General features: G+C 35.2%; 1 protein-coding gene across 18 annotated transcripts in view; it reads left to right on the forward strand.

The window, feature by feature from the left end:
• Positions 1–19465, forward strand: part of ATP11B (ATPase phospholipid transporting 11B (putative)) — a 135853-nt gene that overhangs the window by 59045 nt on the left and 57343 nt on the right. For all 18 annotated transcript variants that reach the window (XR_012430889.1, XR_012430891.1, XR_012430890.1 and 15 more), the window contains 5 exons: positions 8902–9052; positions 10177–10374; positions 16788–17030; positions 17540–17715; positions 18673–18741. Coding sequence is in view for 15 of the 18 variants with exons in the window: in XM_065540249.2 (XP_065396321.1) it covers positions 8902–9052; positions 10177–10374; positions 16788–17030; positions 17540–17715; positions 18673–18741 (837 nt within the window). In the remaining 3 variants the exon portion in view is untranslated. The remainder of the gene's footprint in view (positions 1–8901; positions 9053–10176; positions 10375–16787; positions 17031–17539; positions 17716–18672; positions 18742–19465) is intronic.

A 19465-nucleotide genomic window follows, 5' to 3' on the forward strand; every position in this document is an offset into this window, starting at 1 on the left:
TGCTTGGAACATCAAAAAGTCTGAACTTTACTGGATAGAAGTATCAGAGGACAAGGTTAATAGCTGGAAGAGCAGCTGGAAAGTTAGGGGAAAATAATGTAAGGGGATTAGCATTAATTCCCTTCTGTAAGCAATGAGAGGTAAGCTACAGAAGGGAATTAACTCTAAAAACTGCACATAAATTCTGCCCAAGTCCTTGGCTGACTGCTAGAACTATGCATGTGCAAAGGAGACAACTCAACAGAGAATTTTACTGCTGCTCATTGCATTGGAGATATAGTTTGTTGAACCAGGTGAAATTAACTGCCTACTGGAATAAAAATTAGCACTCTTCTGAGGAACATAAAAGAATACAGACTGTCTAGAATGTATTATTTATAAAGTCCAGTCTGCAATAAAAAATAAGCAGAAGGTGAAGAAAATGTATTTCATCCATAAGAGAAAAAGCACTCAATAGAAACTCTCCAGAATGATCCAGATCTTGCGTTTAGCAGACAAGAACTTTAAAGCAGATACTATAAATTTATTATAAATATGTTCAAGGGCCTAAAGGAAAATTTGAATGAACATATGGGAAAACTCAGCAGATAAATGAAAACTCTTGACTTGAAAAACATAATTACTAAAATGGAAACATCATTAGGTGGGCTCAACACCAGACTGAATCAGTCAGACCAGTGAACTTGAAGAAAACACAAATTATTCAGTCGAAAAATGGAGAGGAAAAAAGATTACGAAAAATGAACAGAGCTTCAGAGCCAGGTGGGATAATATTAAGCTGTTTGGCATATGTGTAATTGATTCCCAAATAAAGAGAAAAAAGGACAGAATAAAAATATTTGAAACAATAATGTCTGAAAATTTCTAAAATTTGGGGAAAAAGTTTCAGCCTACACTACAAAGATCAGTAAACTCTAAGCAGGAAAAATGCAAAGAAAACCACCCCAAAGCACATGATGGTCGAAATACCAGAATCCAGAGAAAAAGAAAATGTTTCAAGGAGCCAAAGAGAAATGCCTCACATGTAAGTGAATAACAATATAAGTGATAACCGGTTCTTATCAGAAACAACAGAGGACACTGGGGAAAGGACATCCTCTTCAGTAAGTGGTGCTAGGAAAATTGGATAGTTACATGCAGAAGAATGAAACTGGATCCCTGTCTTTCACCAAAGAAATAATCAACTCAAGGCTGAGTGCAGTGGCTCATACCTGTAATCCCAGCACTTTGGGAAACCAAGACAGGAGGATCACTTGAGGTCAGGAGTTCAAGACCAGCCTGGCCAACATGGTGAAACTTTGTCACTACTAAAAATACAAAAATCAGCCGGGTATGGTGGCGTGTGCCTGTAGTCCCAGCTACTCAGGAGGCTGAGGCAGGAGAATTGCTTGAACCCAGGAGGCAGAGGTTGCAGTGAGCTGAGATCATGCCATGCACTCCAGCCTGGGCAACAGAGCACGAGACTCCATCTCAAAAACAAAACAAAAAACAAAAGTGTATCAAAACCACGATGAGATGTCATCTTGCCAGCCAGAATGGCTGTTATTAAAAAGACAAAAATAAAAAAATAAACAATAGATGCTGGCAAGGATATGGAGAAAAGGAAACTCTTATATGTGTTGGTGGGCATGTCAGTTAGGCTAGCCACTGTGGAAAACAGTCTGGAGATGTCTCCGAAAACTAAAAACATAATTACCATATGGTCCAACAATCCCACTACTGGGTTTTATCCAAAGGAAGAGAAATCAGTATATCAAAGGAATATCTGCGCTTGCATGTTTATTGCAGCACTATTCATAATAACAAAGATAAGGATTCAATCTAACAGTTCATCAGCAGATGGATGGATAAAAAAATGTATACATACCTACACAATGGAATACTGTTTGGCCATAAGAAGAATGAAATCGTGTCATTAGCAGCAACATGGATGTAACCGAAGATCATTATGTTAAGTGATGCAAGCAAGCACAGAAAGACACTCATTCATGGCACACACCTGTAATCCCAGCACCTTGGGAGGCCGAGGTGGGCGGATCACTTGAGGTCAGGAGTTCAAGACCAACCTGGCCAACATGGCAAAACCCTGTCTCTACTAAATATGCAAAATTAGCTGGGTGTGGTGGTGTGCGCCTGTAGTTCCAGCTGCTTGGGAGGCTGAGGCAGGAGAATTGCTTGAACCCAGGAGGCTGAGGTTACAGTGAGGCGAGATCGCACCACTGAACTCCAGCCTGGGTGACAGAGCGAGACTCCATCTCAAAAAATAAAAAAAAGACACTTTATTCATGTTTTTCAAAGAACCAACTTTCGGCTTTAATTTTGTGTATTTTTTTTCTCTTTTCCATTGGCTTCAGCTCACATCTTCTTAATTTCCTCTGTTTCTTCTCAGGTTGGGTCTCATTGTTCCTCTTTAACTTCTTATGGTGCCAGATGAACTCAAATGATTAATTTTAAGCTTTCTTTTTCTCTTATATAAACAGAGCACAAAAGATGATGAGGGGCTGTAAATGAACTGTTACAAAGGTCCTACATTTTACATGAAGTAATACAGTAGCATCTATAAATAAATTACAATAAGGTGAAGATGCATATTCTCATCTCTGGAGCTTTCATTAAAAACAGTAAGGCAAGGATTTATAGCTAGTGAGTTAGAGCAACTGAATATTAAAATGTTTGATAAACACTGTAAACAGCTAGAAAGGAAGAACAGCGAAACAGAAAACCAAATGACACAAATAGAAAACAAATAGCAAAATGGTGGTCCTAAATTTGACCAAAAATTACATGAAATGTAAATGCATCAAACAGTCTAATGAAGTCAGAGATTGTCAGATTGGATAAAAGAGCCAGACCCAACTACATGCTGCCTAGAAGAAATATAGTTTACATATAAAGATATAAATAGGTTGACATCAAAAGATATACTGTGTATATTATAAGCCTATGAAAACTGAAAACCAGAATAGTTCCATAATTATACGTGGAAAGTTCATCTAGAGAGATCATATGATGTGCCATAAAACAAATCCCAAAAGATTGAAATCATACAAAGTGTGTTCTTTGACAATGAGGGAATTGGATTAAAAATCAATAACAAAATCTGCAAATATTTTGAAATTAAAAAACAACTCTCTTAACTGACTCATGGGTCAAAGGAGAAATCACAAAGGAAATTTAAATTTCTTCAAATAGAATGGTAATTTAAACCCAACATATCTACATTTGCAGACTCAAGGCAAAGCCCAGCAGCTTAGAGGGAAATTTCTAGCTATAAAGTTGATAAATTCCTGCTGAGATTAACTGATTAAGCAAAAGAGAAGTGGTATAAGAGAAGAAAAGTAAAAAATTACCAATGTCAGGGATGAAAGAGGGGATAGCCCCATAGAGCCTACACATATCCAAGGATAATAAGGAACTATTATGAACAACTTTATGTCACTGACTTTTACAACTTAGATGAAATGGGCAGATTCTTTGAAAACACAGGTAACTTACCAAATTGGCACAGGATGAAATAAAGTCTAAATAACCATAAGTCTGTCAAATAGCTTTAAGTTATTATTTTAAAAAGTCTGCACACTAAAGCTCTGCCTTTTTAACACATGGTGCTAGAACAGCTGGACGTCTGTATGTCAAAAATTGAATCTTCACCCTTACCCGTCTCCCACATATGCAAAAACTAACCCAAAGTGTGAGGTCTAAGCATAATAACTAAATCCGTAAAACATGGGAGAAAATCTTTGTGACCTTGGGTTAAGTAAAGATCTCTTAGATGGGAAATGTATGAAAAAGGAACCACGAAAATTGACAGCTTAAACTTCATCAAAATGCACTTAAAAAGGCACTGTTTATGTTATGAAGATGCCAGAAACTAAAATAAAAAATTTAAAAAGACAAGCCATAGATCATAGAAAATGTCTGCAAAGCACATATCTTGTAAAGGACTTGTACCTAGAGTATCCAATCTCACTACTTTTTAACATTATTCTGGAAGCCTTATGCAGTGCAACAAGTTAAAGGATTTAAAAACCATAAGTACTAGAAAGCAAAAAGTAAAGTTGTCCTACTGGAAGACACATGATTTTTCATATAAACAGGCATAAGTATTCAACAAGAAAATTATAATAAGCAAGTTGGTCTCAGAATACAAGGTAAATCAAGAGAAATTTTTTTTTTTTTTTTTGAGACAGAGTCTCAGTCTGTCACTAGGCTGGAGTGCAGTGGCGTGATCTCAGCTCACTGCAACCTCCGCCTCCTGGGTTCAAGCAGTTCTCTTGCCTCAGCCTCCCGAGTAGCTGGGACTACAGGTGCGTGCCACAACACCCAGCTAATTTTTGTATTTTTTAGTAGAGATGGGGTTTCACCATGTTCGCCAGGATAGTCTTGATCTCTTGACCTCGTGGTCTGCCTGCCTCGGCCTCCCAAAGTGCTGGGTTTACAGGCATGAGCCCGTGTGCCCGGCTGATAAATCATTTTTATATCTATATAATAGTAAGAAACAGAAAATGAAATTTTAAAAAAATTATTTTTATAGTAGTGTCAAAAAGCATAATATATTTAGGAATAAGTTTTTTTTTTTTAACTTGTGCAAGATTTCTATAATGAAAATTACAAAATGTGGCAAGAGAAATTAAGACCTAAATAAATGGAGAAATCACATTAATAGATTGTCAAGCTCAGTATTGTTAAGCTATCAATTACTGTATAGATTCCCTTAGTCTCAAAATCACAGCAATTTTTTTGTAGTAATTGACAAGGTAATACTAAAGTGTATATTGAAATGCAATAGCCAAAATGCATATTCAGATGCACAGCAAAAACAGTCTCTTTAAGAAAGCTAAAAGATTTACCTTACCTGATTTAATACTTAATATAAAGCTACAGTAATTACAGTGTGGTATTAACATAGAATAAAATAGAGAGTTGAGAAGTAGACCATTCATGTGTGGGTTTGTTGATTTTCAACCAAGCAACAAGTCAATTCAATAAAAAAGTTAGTATTTTCTACAAATGATGCAGCAGTTGGATATTCAAATGAGAAAAACATGAAACTTAGCTTCTGCCTTATGCTGTACTCCAGAAAGTTTTGAAAATGAGTCATAGACCTAAATATAAAAGCTAAAATTATAAAACTTTTAGAAGAGCCGGGCGTGGTGGCTCAGGCCAGTAATCCCAGCACTTTGGGAGGCCGAGACAGGCAGATCATCTGAGGTCGGGAGTTTGAGACCATCCTAACCAACATGGAGAAACCCTGTCTGTACTAAAAATGCAAAAATTAGCTGGGCATGGTGGTGAATGCTTGTAATCCCAGATACTTGGTAGGCTGAGGTAGGAGAATCACTTGAACCCTGGAGTCGGAGATTATGGTGAGCTGAGATCATGCCATTGCACTCCAGCCTGGGCAACAAGAGCAAAACTCCGTCTAAAACAACAAAACAAAACAAAAAACACTTTTAGAAGAAAACTTAGAAAGATATCTTTATGACTTAGAGTAGGTAAAGATTTCTTAGGATAGAACAAATATAATAAAAAATTGATAAATTAGACTTTCTCAAAATTAAAAACTTCTGCTCATCAGGCTAAACATTTGAAGAAATGAACCTGCACATTATGAACTGGGAGACAATATTTGAAAACATACCTGACCAAAGACTTGTATCCTGAGTATATAATGATACATACATCATTTGTGTACACACACACACAAACACACATACACAAAAAGCTGCCTACAAATCGACAATGGAAAGAGAAACAAGCCAATTTTAAAAATGGGGAAAAGGTGAAAGGTAGACCCTTAAATGGCCAATAAGCACATAAAGAAGTATACAGCATCATTGCTCATGAGAGAAATGCAAATCAAAACTACAAGGAGATACAAATGCATGACTTACTAGAATGGTAAAAATTGAAAAGACTAAATGTTCCCAGTACTGGTAAAGATTTGAAACAACTGGAACTCTTCTAAATAATCCAAGGGTCAAAGAGGAAATCTTAAAGAAAATTTTAAAAAATACTTGGATATCAGTGAAAATACAGTATATCAAAATTTGTGGGATACAGCTGAAGCAGTATAGGCATTTCTAGCACTAAATACTTACATTAGAACAGAAACATCAGTGGCAAAGGGAAATTAACATTTAAACCACAATGCCACTTACAGTTGCTCCCCAAAGAAAGAACAACCTAGGTACACATCTAACAAAATACATACAAATCTTTATGCTGAAAATCACAAAACACTGAGGAAAGAAATCAAAGATCTAAATAAATGGAACAATATATCATGTTCATGGGTTGAAAGACTCAGTAAAGATGCCAGTTTTCCCAAATCGATTAATAGGTATAATGCAATTTCTATAAAAATCTCAGCAAGTTTTTTTGTAGAAGTAGAAAATTTATTCAGAAATTTAGATAGAAAAGCAAAGGAACAGTTTTGAAAATGAAAAAGTGGGAAGAGTTGCTATTGATGTTAAGTCTTACTATATAAGCGACAGTAATCAAGACAATTTGGTGTTGGTGAAAGAATAGGTACATAGATCAGTGTTACACAATAGAGAACCCCAGAAACAGACCAACACAAATAGGCCCAGTTGATTTTTGGCAACAACACAAAAGCAATACAATAGAGGAAGGATAATCTTTTTCAACAAATGGTGCTAGAACAATTGGATATCCATAGCAAAACAAACCCAAACCCCCACTGTGTGTAAAAATTAATTCAACTGAAGCATAGATTTAATGTAAAACATTAAGCTATAAAACTTTTAGAAGAAAACAGAATCTTCAGGACCTAGTGTTAGACAAAGAGCTAGAAGACATGACACTGAAAGTGTAATTCCTCAATCAAAAAAATTAGTAAGTTGTAGTTAATCAAAGTTAAACACTTTGGTGCTGTGAAAAACCCTCTTAAAAGGATGAAAAGACAAGCTACAGACTGGGGAAAAATATTTGCAAACCACAAATCTTTCAGAGGCTTTATGTTTGGAAACATAAAGAGTGCTGAAACTCAACAGTAATTCAGTGATCCAATTAGAAAATGAGCAAAAGACATATTTCATATTTCACCAAATGCATAATACATATTTCACCAGAGAAAAGCTGCAGATGACAAGCACATGAAAAGATACTCAGCATCATTACCTATTTGAGAAAAGCAAATTAGAACCACATTGGGATATCACCACACCCATTACAATAGTTAAAATAAAAATAGTGATAATACTAAATGGCTAGGGGGTGGAGAGACTGAATCTCTTATATGTTGTTGGTGGGAATTAAAAATAGTAAACCCACTCTGGAAGATAGTTTGGAAGTTTCTTATAAAACTAAATGTGTTTACCATATGACCCAGCTGTTGCACTCTTGGGCATTTAACTCAGATAAATGAATTTTATGCTGTCACAAAAACTCAAGCAGAAATGTTCATAGCCACTTTATTTGTTAGAGCAAAAAACTGGCAACAGCCCAATGTCCTAGAAATCTTTATTCAGCTTTTTTGCGTATCTGTTGCTGTAGTAGGTTTTCTGAGATATAATTCAATCTCTTTTTGGGGATTTCAATCAAGTTGAAAGTTTAATGCACAGTAAAAAAATTAGGTAATAGGGGCTGTGGTACTAGTTTTAAATTTAAATAAGGGGAAGTTGAATGTAAACCAATGTAATTAGGACAGACTTTAGGAAGGAGATGGATTTTGAGTTAAATTTTGAAAAATAGGTTAATAATGTCAGGAAAAAGGAGAATATGTCTGATGAGGATAGACATGAGCAAAGAAAGATGGAAATAAACCAGGCATTTTGTTGCCGCAAGGAGACATGACTAGTTTAGTGAAAAGAGGTCAAAATTTAGAGTCATACAGATGTAGATTTGAATGGCATATCCCTTCCTTACTAGCTCTGTGGGGCTTTGGACCAGTTTTTTTCTTCTCTTGATCCGAGTGTTCTCATGTATAAAAGTGCTAGCAGTACTGTAGGTGAAGTGCTGAATACTATGCCTAACACATAATAACCAAACAAAAGCCAGTTCCTTTCTTATGTTCCTTATTTACTGTCACTGCAGAATATATAGAGTTTACATTGGAACATGGTGGAATCGACTTATTCCATAGGTAAGATTAGGTTAAATTATGGAAGGCCTAGGGAGAAAAATCAGAATTCAGGCATTTTTCAATCTTTTAAGGGTTTTTACAAAGCTTGTGATTTGCATTTTCCCTCAATATCTGTTGGATGTGAGAGTTCATTATAACATCGCTTGTTTTGTATACACTTGCATTTACAATGATGAGTTCCTTTAATTGTATTAATAATATATGTTTTTAAACTTAAAATCAAAGACATGTGGCATTAGGCTTACCTAGTAAAGAGAAGAGGGATTCTGAAGTCAATTCCTGACTTGTGTGATTTTGGGAAATTTACAGAATTATTTTTGGGCTTTGGTCTTTGTCAGTTAAAAGTGTGTAATAATTTCCCCTTTAAGGGTTTTCATATAGATTAGGTAAGGTAGTAGATGTGACAAACATTTTATAAAATTTTAATGCTATACAAATGTTATTTTTAGCTATTACACTTAAGATGGGTGCTGAAAATGTGAAAAAAAAAAAAACTTAGAATAATTACTTATGGCAAAAATAACTGACTTAAAACCGTCACTTACTATAAGCATTTTGAATGGTAACATGGCTATATTAAATAGGCTTGTAACCTGTGTGTATTGGTTCTTTTATTGCTAGTAAATAAATTCTATTTAATGGTTATTTCTTGAAAACAAAAACTGTGTTTTAAAATAGCTACAGTAGTACTTTCTGTGTTTTAATATCCTCTCTAATACAAGTACTAATTTTCAAGCAAATGAATATAGTAATAAATGATTTGTATGTTTTATATTCTCTTTTTCTTCCATTAGGTCAATGAATACATTTTTGATAATTTATCTAGTAATTCTTATATCTGAAGCTGTCATCAGCACTATCTTGAAGTATACATGGCAAACTGAAGAAAAATGGGATGAACCTTGGTATAACCAAAAAACAGAACATCAAAGAAATAGCAGTAAGGTATTTTATGGTGTTATTGACTGTGTCATAAAGGAAACTATTATTTGGCACAGTTAGTGCTTTGGTAGCGACTTCTGATAGGAGAGACCACTATAACCCTAAAATCGTTGGTACTGAAGGGTGACAAAAATGGCATTGCAGATGCAGAGAAGCCAGCGTGTTTGTACTGATAGCTTTTTGTAGTTTACGGCATAAAAAGTTGTATTCCCTATGGCTTGACTTGAATAGTTCAAAGAGGTCACAAAATTTTAAATCCGTCTATCTTTGCATTTCACATTAATAATACTACAAACTCAGTTTTCTCTTCCATTTATTATGTCTTATAAATGAATCAAAGAGTAAATGGATGTATTTTTCATTTTGTCTTAATAATTCAAGGATGCTTATTATCAGTCTTAATATGAACTAATATACAAATTATGTCGTATGTTTTAAATTGATTAAACATGGACTACCAAGAGAATTTAACCTATAATTTTGGTAAATAATTGTTCTCCAAATTTCACTTTAGATTAAAATCTATGTATTGGAAGACAAATTTGGATCTCAAGAGACTATAAAGCAAATAATCACAGGGTCATATTTTTAATATCATTCACAATTAGGTACATTTCCTTTCACAAATGCATGTTGAAATATGAAACCACTAAAGCCATTAAAATAGGCTATTCCTATGTAATCTGTACTTAAGAGTTTTAATTTCTAGCACTTTTAGCCTCACAATTATTTTATAACTTTGTAAAGTTACACTCAACTTTTAGTAGTTATCTGATTTTGAAGGGTAATAGTAGAATGGGATAAGTACACTCCAGATATTATAATTTTGCCAAAGGTAGTTTCAGTCATACCAGGCTTTTTGTTAGCTTCTGAAAGTAACAAATTAACTTATTTGAAAATAACCTTTTCATCATTTACTTCATCAAGATTCTAATGAGCAATACAATAACCAGAGGAAATGTAATGTTGGACAATTCAATAAATGGATTTCAATTCATGAGACTATTTACCTCAGAATATAGTTGATAGTCTATGTAGACATGAAACTTTCTGGTAATTTTCATCAATAATACTGAAGAAATTCTAGTGTATTTTTTCTTATCAAACAATTATTTCCTTTTTTCTAGATTCTGAGATTTATTTCAGACTTCCTTGCTTTTTTGGTTCTCTACAATTTCATCATTCCAATTTCATTATATGTGACAGTTGAAATGCAGAAATTTCTTGGATCATTTTTTATTGGCTGGGATCTTGATCTGTATCATGAAGAATCAGATCAGAAAGCTCAAGTCAATACTTCCGATCTGAACGAAGAGCTTGGACAGGTGAAAATGATCCTAATATTTTGTTTCTCTAATTTGTTATTATCAAAGTAATACATGTGCAAAGATTAACAAGATATTATGACGCTTATACCTAAAACAACACTCCTTTGCTCCACTCCTAGCTGTTCCCAGTTTTTAAACCCTAAGTTGTTTCTTTTGTTATTTACCACTATATTTCTATTTGATATTCTTTCTTATTCTTGAGTTTTAGACATTATCTACTATGGAATATAAAGACATAGCTCTTACACTACTCTTCACACACACATACCCAGATACATATCCACTTTGCTTCTCCATAGCCCCCTAATATTATCATATCACAATTTGGGATTTAATAAATATTTTTATTAACATTCTTATGATTGTTTTAATGTTGTTCACTAATTCTCAGTTCTATGGGTGTGTTCTATAATACCATAATTACATTTCCCTTCTTATATATTTTGTTTTCCCAAGAGTTAATTGCTCTGTTTTTTCATTTCCTTAATTTCCATATGCCACAAACAAGTCTCTGATAATATGTGCAGCATCTGTCTACATATTCAAACATATCAGGTAATCTAGGAGTTCCTTTCTTCCTCCCTGCCTTCCTTTTTTTTCTTTTTTCTTTTCTTTTTTTTTTTTTTTTTTTTTTTTGGTGACTGTTTTTGGAGGCTTCCACCTTTCTGCTTCAATTGGATTATTCTTTTATTCTTTCTGGGCTTGCTTCTCAACTGTCACTCTGGACTTCCCTTTACCATCACCCTGGAAATTCCTTTACCTCTCTCCTGTTTTGGATCTCCTCTTTCTTGCATCCCATGTGCTTCCTACCTGTGGCTTATTGTCTTTTGGTGCTGTATATCTTCTAACAACTTCCTGAGAAAGGATGTATGAGAGGAAAATGTTTTTAAACTTGACATATCTGAAAATATCTTTATTCTCTTTTCACACTTGATTAATAATTTAGCTGGTATTGCATTCCAGATTGAAATCTTCAGAAATTTTAAGGGATTTTATTGTTTTCTAGCCTCCAGTATTGCTGTTAGAGAAATCCAGTTCCATTCTGATTCCCAATTATTTATGTATGATCTGTTGTTTTATCTCTGGAAGCTTTAGGATCTCCTTATGCAATAGTTGTGAAATTCATGATGGTGTACCTTGGTGTTGGTTTTTCCTTTTTTATGTTTTGTTTCATTGGCAGTTAACTCTGTGAGTCTTTTCAGCCTAGAAACACATGGCCTTCAATTCTAGGAAATTTTCTTTTTTTTTTTTTTTTTTGATAACATGTCTTTCTGTGTTTCCCTTGTTTTGAAACTTAACTATTTGCATGTCATACCACTTATATTGACCCTTTAATTCTCTTCAATTTTCAGTTTTTATTTGTTTTTATAATTCTACTTTCTGTTAGAATGCCTCTGGTTTATCTTTTCAGTATCTTTAGATTTATTTCTGCTATAGTATTTTTAATTTCTAATATTTTGGTATTCTCTGGATAGTTTTTTAAAATTGCCTCTTATCCCATTCCTTGAGCACAATCTATTCTTGTACCTCCCCTAGTATATTAATGACAGTCAATTGAAGTCTTCTTCTGCCCCCTGTATTATCTTTGCTTGTAGTGCATTTTCCAGAACAATGAGTTCTGCTATAATGTGATATATGCATTCCTAAAATTCACTGCATAATGCAAAATTGATTAGTTAAAGCCACAGGGTTTATGAGAGAATGGGATTGGGGTAGAACACAAAAACATTAATAATACTTTCTTTTTTTTTTTTTTTTTTTGAGATGGGGTTTCACTCTTGTGACCCAGGCTGGAGTGCAATGGCATAATCTCGGCTCACCACAACCTCCACCTCCCAGGTTCAAGCGATTCTCCTGCCTCAGCCTCCCGAGTAGCTAGGATTACTGGCATGCGCCACCACACCCGGCTAATTTGTATTTTTAGTAGAGACGTGGTTTCTCCATAGTGGTCAGGCTGGTCTCGAACTCCCAACCTCAGGTGATCCTCCCACCTCAGCCTCCCAAAGTGCTGGGATTACAGGCGTGAGCCACTGCACCCAGCCTAATAATACATTTTTTAAAAGATAGGAACCTAATAAAAGCAGCACTTGCCAAATTGTTCATGAATATGCAAATACTGCAATAAATATGGCACTTATCTGGAAAAGACCTGAAGTTTGCCTGTGGAAGATAGGCATCAGAAGGGTTGCAGCTTATGTGTTACTGTGAAGTGTTAGAAGGAAGGTTATCTGAAATCAGAGGGAAGGTTGTAATACCAGACGTGGATGAGTGTGACTCATAACACATGGTGAACTGAGATAGCTAGTAACTGAGGTTTGGGCAAAATTTGAGCAAAGTTTTGATTACGCTTAAATTGTCCCTCATTTTATCAGTTGCATCGGGATAAATTTGTGTTTTTCAAGACAGTGTTACAGCAGAACTGATTATAATTTGTTTCAGATTCTACCTTTTATGTAAGGAGTGATCCTCAAATGGATGCTAATCTTTGGCTATCATTTCAAGTGTAAAAGTGCTCTGTCCGGGAGGCTGAGGTGAGAGGATGACTTGAGCCCAGGAAGTCGAGGCTGCAGTGAGCCGTGATCACACCACTGCACTCCAGCCTGGGCAACAGAATGAGACCCTGTCTCAAAAACAAACAAATAAATAAATAAATAAACAAACAAACAAACACGAAAGGCTGGGATCCCAGCACTTTGGGAGGCCAAGGGGGGTGGATCAGTTGAGCCCAGGAGTTCAAGACCAGCTTGGAGAACATGGCAAAACCCCATCTCTACAAAAAATAAAAAATTAGCTGGAATACAAAAATTAGCCAGGTGCAGTGGTGCGTGCCTATGGTTCCAGCTACCTGGGAGGCTAAGGTAGGAGAATCACTTGAGCCCAGGAGATGGAGATTGCAATGAGCCAAGATTGTGCCACTGCGCTCCAGCCTGGGCAACAAGAGTGAAACCCTGTCTATAAAAAAAAAAAAAAAACCACTAATATGCTTATCAGAAGCTATTGATTCAGTGGGCCACACCTTAAGGTAATGGGCTGACAGGCCCAGCAGGTAATATTTCTGCTGCTTATGACTGCTAGAATTGGCCATTGGAAATCTGTTTTTAAGAGTGCTGCCTTACTTCTGTGTTCAGCTGTCTGTGGAGACCAGATTCTGTCTGGTTCAGCCTACTAGCCTTCCAGCTGTTACTCCAATAAATGAGGGGCATTTTGAAGTTTGCAACTTTTAAAGAGATTTCAGAATTAAACTACTCCTGATAGCCTGTATTTTCATCCTCATCCTGTACTCCCACATTCAGGGTTAGCTGGTAGGTCTACTTCCTGAGAGTTTCTGAGAATGGGTTTCCTCATCGCTTGGGTTTCAGATTCTTAATTCTGGTAAATCAGTTACCACTCATTCATCTTCTTTTCCATCTTCCAAACTTGTGTCAATCTTCCCTCTCATGTTGACTTTTTTACCATTTTTTTGTTCTTTTTCTATTTTTTTATCCTCATGGTGAAGTTTTAAGAGAACCAGAGGTAATTAAATGTGCTCAACCTATCATATTTAACCACAAGTTGATGCATTTATTTTTAGTAACATTTAGGAGGCCTTAATAGCTTATGTTAAATATTAATTAATGTCACATTTCTTTAATTATGTATTATATATTTAAGGCCTAAAGGCCCATTTTTACTTTTCTGAATAAATTTTTTCCAATCTACCTTTGACCTTTCTTTCTCAACTCTCTTCACCTCCTTTTTCCTTCATGATAGAATTTTTGTTTTTCTGGAACTCCACATTGTGTAGGCATACTCATGTCTGCTTTGTCTTTTTTGTTTGTTTGTGTTTGTTTTTGTTTTTGAGACGGAGTCTTACTCTGTCACCCAGAATCTCGGCTCACTGCAACCACCACCTTCCAGGTTCAAGCGATTCTCTCGCCTTAGCCTCCCAACTAGCTGGGATTATAGGCGCTTGCCACCATGCCTGGCTAATTTCTGTATTTTTAGTAGAGACAGGTTTTGCCATTTGGCCAGGCTGGTCTCAAACTCCTGACCTCAGGTGATCTGCCTGCCTCGGCCTCCCAAAGTGCTGGGATTACAGGTGTGAGCCACCGCGCCCGGCCTGCTTTGTCTTTAAGAAGCTTCTGGTGATTATTTCTTTAATTACTGATTTTCTCAGCCTCTCTTTTTGCTTTTGAAACTACAAGTATTTCATGTATGTGTATTGCCTCTATTCCTATTTTGTCTTTATACCAATGAAATCTACTTTATTTCATACTCTTCTATGCTCTTTTATTTCCATATTATCCAAAAAACAACGCTTAGGAAGGTTTACAGTGGTGACCTATTTATCACCAAAGTTAAAAGATTAAACTTCTTGAATTTATATATATATATATTTTTAATCAAAATTAATTTATTTTATCCATCCCTACCATCTAATCTTTTTTCTAAAGAATCTTCCATGACTGATAGGTCAGTCTGTATTCTAGTATCTAGTAACCTGTGGAGTATTATTTCTGTTTGACTGCTAATGTATCTTATATATTTTCTTTATAACTCATCCCTCATTCTTTCTAATCTACACTTGTGGGTGTTTTTTAATTAACTTGCATGGGGTCTTTATATCTACCTTTAACTTCCAACTCAACATTGCTATAGATACTGGGCAACATTTAATATCAAATAGTAAAGATAAGGTATTCTAGCTCTTATTTCCAGTTTCACCATTTATTTGCTTTTTGACTTTTTATAATTTTCTGCCAAATTTATCTCTGCCTTTCTTTTTGGATATCGATCTTTTTATCCTGACATTTTGCTGAACTTATGTATTCTATTTTTTTTAGTGGCTTTTTAGAATTTTCTGTATACAAATTCATATGTGCAAATGGAGATAGTTTTCCAATCATGTTAACTTTTATTTCCCTTTTCTTGCCTAATTGTCATGGCTAAAACCTTAAGTACAATGTTGAGTAAAAGTGACAAAAGCAGTCTTATTCCTGATCTTAGGAAGACAGCATGCAGTCTCTCTCCATAAAGTATGATGTTAGCTGTGAGTTTTTTATAGATACCCTTTATCAGGCTGAGGAAGTTCCTTTTTATTCCAGTTTGTTGAATGCCTTTATCATGAAGGGTATTGGATTTTTATCAAATGCTTTTTTCTGCACCTATTTTGGTGGTTATTTTATTAATAAAATGAAGGCCAGGTACCATTTTATTAATATGATGGATTACGTTAATTTTTTAAAATGTTGAATCAATCTTGCAATTCTGGGATAAATCCCACATATTTGTAGTATATAACCCTTTTTATATGTTTCTGGATTTGATTTGCATCTCTTTATAAGGGATGTTGGTCTGTAGCTTGTTTCTTTTCTTGTGATTTCTACATCCCTTTTTAAAGGACTTCTTTCTCAAGTCATTATTGCAATAATCAAATTTTCATGATGATCCTAGTTGGATCAAGACTTGACTATTACATCCTTCTTTTGTCATGGACGTACCTTCTTTTAAAGTAATTTTTCTGGAATTAGCCTCCAAAAGTAATGAAATAATTTGTCTTACTTGCTTTTAAAAATATTTTTTGGCCGGGCGCGGTGGCTCAAGCCTGTAATCCCAGCACTTTGGGAGGCCGAGACGGGTGGATCACGAGGTCAGGAGATCGAGACCATCCTGGCGAACACGGTGAAACCCCGTCTCTACTAAAAAATACAAAAAACTAGCCGGGCGAGATGGCGGGCGCCTGTAGTCCCAGTTACTTGGGAGGCTGAGGCAGGAGAATGGCGTAAACCCGGGAGGCGGAGCTTGCAGTGAGCTGAGATCCGGCCGCTGCACTCCAGCCTGGGCGACAGAACGAGACTACGTCTCAAAAAAAAAAAAAAAAAAAAAAATTTTTTTCTTTTACACATTCATTTTTTTCACTAAATTTGTTTTCTGTCCTCAGTTTCAACTTCTCTCTGTTTTAGACAATTCACACCTCTACCTTCTTGTATTGCAGTTGTTACCATTGTGTATTCCTATTCCCAGCCCTGCACTATTTCTCCTCACCCAGATACCCTTTCACATTCTTTGTTATTAAGCATCCTTTCTGCCCTGCTTTAGAGATAATTCTTGAGTCCTACTACTTAAAATACCTTAGCCAAGAAACAGAAAAGAAGCATTAATACCAAATTCTCGTCAATTCTAGAGATAAACATGTACATAAAAATGCCACAAACTTCAAAATCTATGTAGCTTTAAACTATTTTGTGTTACCCTGTTTTCTTGTCATCTTTTTTTTTTAATTGTGCTTGGATTATAAGAATCTCAGCATCCATATATCAATATTAATAGATAAACTTGACTTCAGGAGAGCAAGGACAGAGATTTTTTTCTTGCTTAACATAGGTCCGTGAACACAAAGGTTTATTTTCTTTTGTTTGCTGTCTCTATAGGTAGAGTACGTGTTTACAGATAAAACTGGTACACTGACAGAAAATGAGATGCAGTTTCGGGAATGTTCAATTAATGGCATGAAATACCAAGAAATCAATGGTAGACTCGTACCCGAAGGACCAACCCCAGACTCTTCAGAAGGAAACTTATCTTATCTTAGTAGTTTATCCCATCTTAACAACTTATCCCATCTTACAACCAGTTCCTCTTTCAGAACCAGTCCTGAAAATGAAACTGAACTGGTAAGTAATTTTTAAATTAATTAATAAGGGTTTCATATGAAATAATTCTCTGCAGTAGTTGATGAGTTGCAGGAAAAAAAGTTTGTGTCAGTAGAGCAAGGAATATATATTTGAAATTCATATCAGACAGTTTAACTTGTCTGCCTTAGCTCTTTGAGTATTTAAATGGAACATAGTTAAGAAAAGCCCTTACTGCCTTGAAGTGAAGAAGACTTTCTTTGAAAAATAGAGCTTAAACTTATTTAATACTTTTTGAGACCTCACTTCTTCTATAAAAAAGTGTTCCCCTCTACTTGCAGTTTGGTTGTACCTCCTAAAAAGATGCTCACATGTCGAAGGGTCCTAAGCAAATGTGACATTTTACTTTTTGAAGGCGGAAACAACCAACTATTATTCAGGCAATCAAGGTTGTAGCACTCTTGTTCTAGATCTTAGAATTTTGCCTCTGGTTTCCTAAATGGTATGTGGAAATGATATTTTTATCATGAATATGAATTACATTTTTACAGATTAAAGAACATGATCTCTTCTTTAAAGCAGTCAGTCTCTGTCACACTGTACAGATTAGCAATGTTCAGACTGACTGTATTGGTGATGGTCCCTGGCAATCCAACCTGGCACCCTCGCAGTTGGAGTACTATGCATCTTCACCAGACGAAAAGGCACTAGTAGAAGCTGCTGCAAGGTAATTTAGTCTGATTTCCAGATCTTCGGAAAAACACCATTTAAATAAATGCAACAATATTAGAATCATAATTTAAATTTTTCAAACATAAATTCATCATTTTAAGTTGTCAGAATTCATATAAATACATAAAAATAGAAGTACAATTTAAATTTTAAATGACAATTTGAAGTCATTTTATTATCAAGCTTGCATTCTTTTTTTTAAGATCTCTTTGAAAGTCTGATTACTATAAAAATCTGTGTAATAGAATTTATGAAAAATGCTTGTGTATATGTTGCACTACATCGACTCTGATCCTTCTAATCCTCCTAGTCCTTAAAAGTATATATGTGTGTATGTGTATATATTTTCTTTTATATATATAAAAGAATATAAGAATATATATAATACATATAAATGTGAATATATAATATATAAATGTGAATATATATAATATATAAATGTATATATAATATATAAAAATGTGTGTCTATATATATATATATATATATATATATTTTTTTTTTTTTTTTTTTTTTTTTTTTTTTTTTTGAGATGGAATCTCACTCTGTCACCCAGGCTGGAGTGCAGTGGCGTGATCTCAGCTCAGTGCAGCCTCTGGGGTTCAAGCCATTCTCCTGACTCAGACTCCTGAGTAGCTGGGACTACAGTCACAGGGCACCACACCTGGCTAATTTTTGTATTTTTAGTAGAGATTGGGTTTCACCATGTTAGCCAGACTGGTCTTGAATTCCTAAACTCAGGTGATCAACCCGCTTTGGCCTCCCAAAGTACTGTGATAACAGACATGAGCCACCACTCCTGGCACCAAAGTAGTGATATTAAAAGGAAATATTTTTAAATGCATTTTAAATTTTGATTATAAATGTTTTTATTCAAGTTAAGCTATAGTGACATTGTGAAATATGCAGTATTATTTCTTAAGTCTCACTTTTTTATCCTTATAATGTCTAGGATTGGTATTGTGTTTATCGGCAATTCTGAAGAAACTATGGAAGTTAAAACACTTGGAAAACTGGAACGGTAATTTTTTTCATATATTAGAATGTTCTCTGTGTTAAGTGTATATAGTATAGAATAGGGATCAGTAAACTGTGGCTCACAGGGCAAATCTGGCCTATTTTCTGTTTTTCTACAGCCCACAAATCACATTACTTTTTTTGTTTGTTTGTTTTTGTGACAGAATCTTGCTCTGTCACCCAGGCTGGAGTGCAGTGGCACGATCTTGGCTCACTGCAGCCTCCATCTCCCAGGTTCAAGTGATGCTTGTGCCTCAGCCTCCCAAGTAGCTGGGATTACAGGCATGCACCACTATGCCTGGCTAATTTTTGTATTTTTAGTGGAAATGTTGACCAGTATGGTCTGGAACTCCTAGCCTCAAGAGATCCACCTACCTTGGCCACCCAAAGTGCTGCGATTACAGGCATGATCCACCGTGCCTGGCCCACATTAAAAAGAGGTAAAATATGCAACAGAGACCATATATGGCCGCAAAGCCTGAAATATTTACTCTCTGGCCCTTTACAGAAAAAGTTACTGAACTCTGCTCTAGAATGATGTTAACATTATATTGTATCTCATCATAGTTATAACAATAGTCTGCTTTGAATATTTCATCTATATTTTAGCTTAATGATTCTTGAATTTACTTGTATGTTTATTTTTAGATGCTCCTGGGTAATGAGTTTTGTAGGTTTCTACTCAGTGAATAAAGAAAACTTTCCTTATATTTCCTGTGATTTTTATC

The sequence above is a fragment of the Macaca fascicularis genome, chromosome 2 (assembly GCF_037993035.2).
Source record: "Macaca fascicularis isolate 582-1 chromosome 2, T2T-MFA8v1.1".
Classification (NCBI taxonomy): domain Eukaryota; kingdom Metazoa; phylum Chordata; class Mammalia; order Primates; family Cercopithecidae; genus Macaca; species Macaca fascicularis.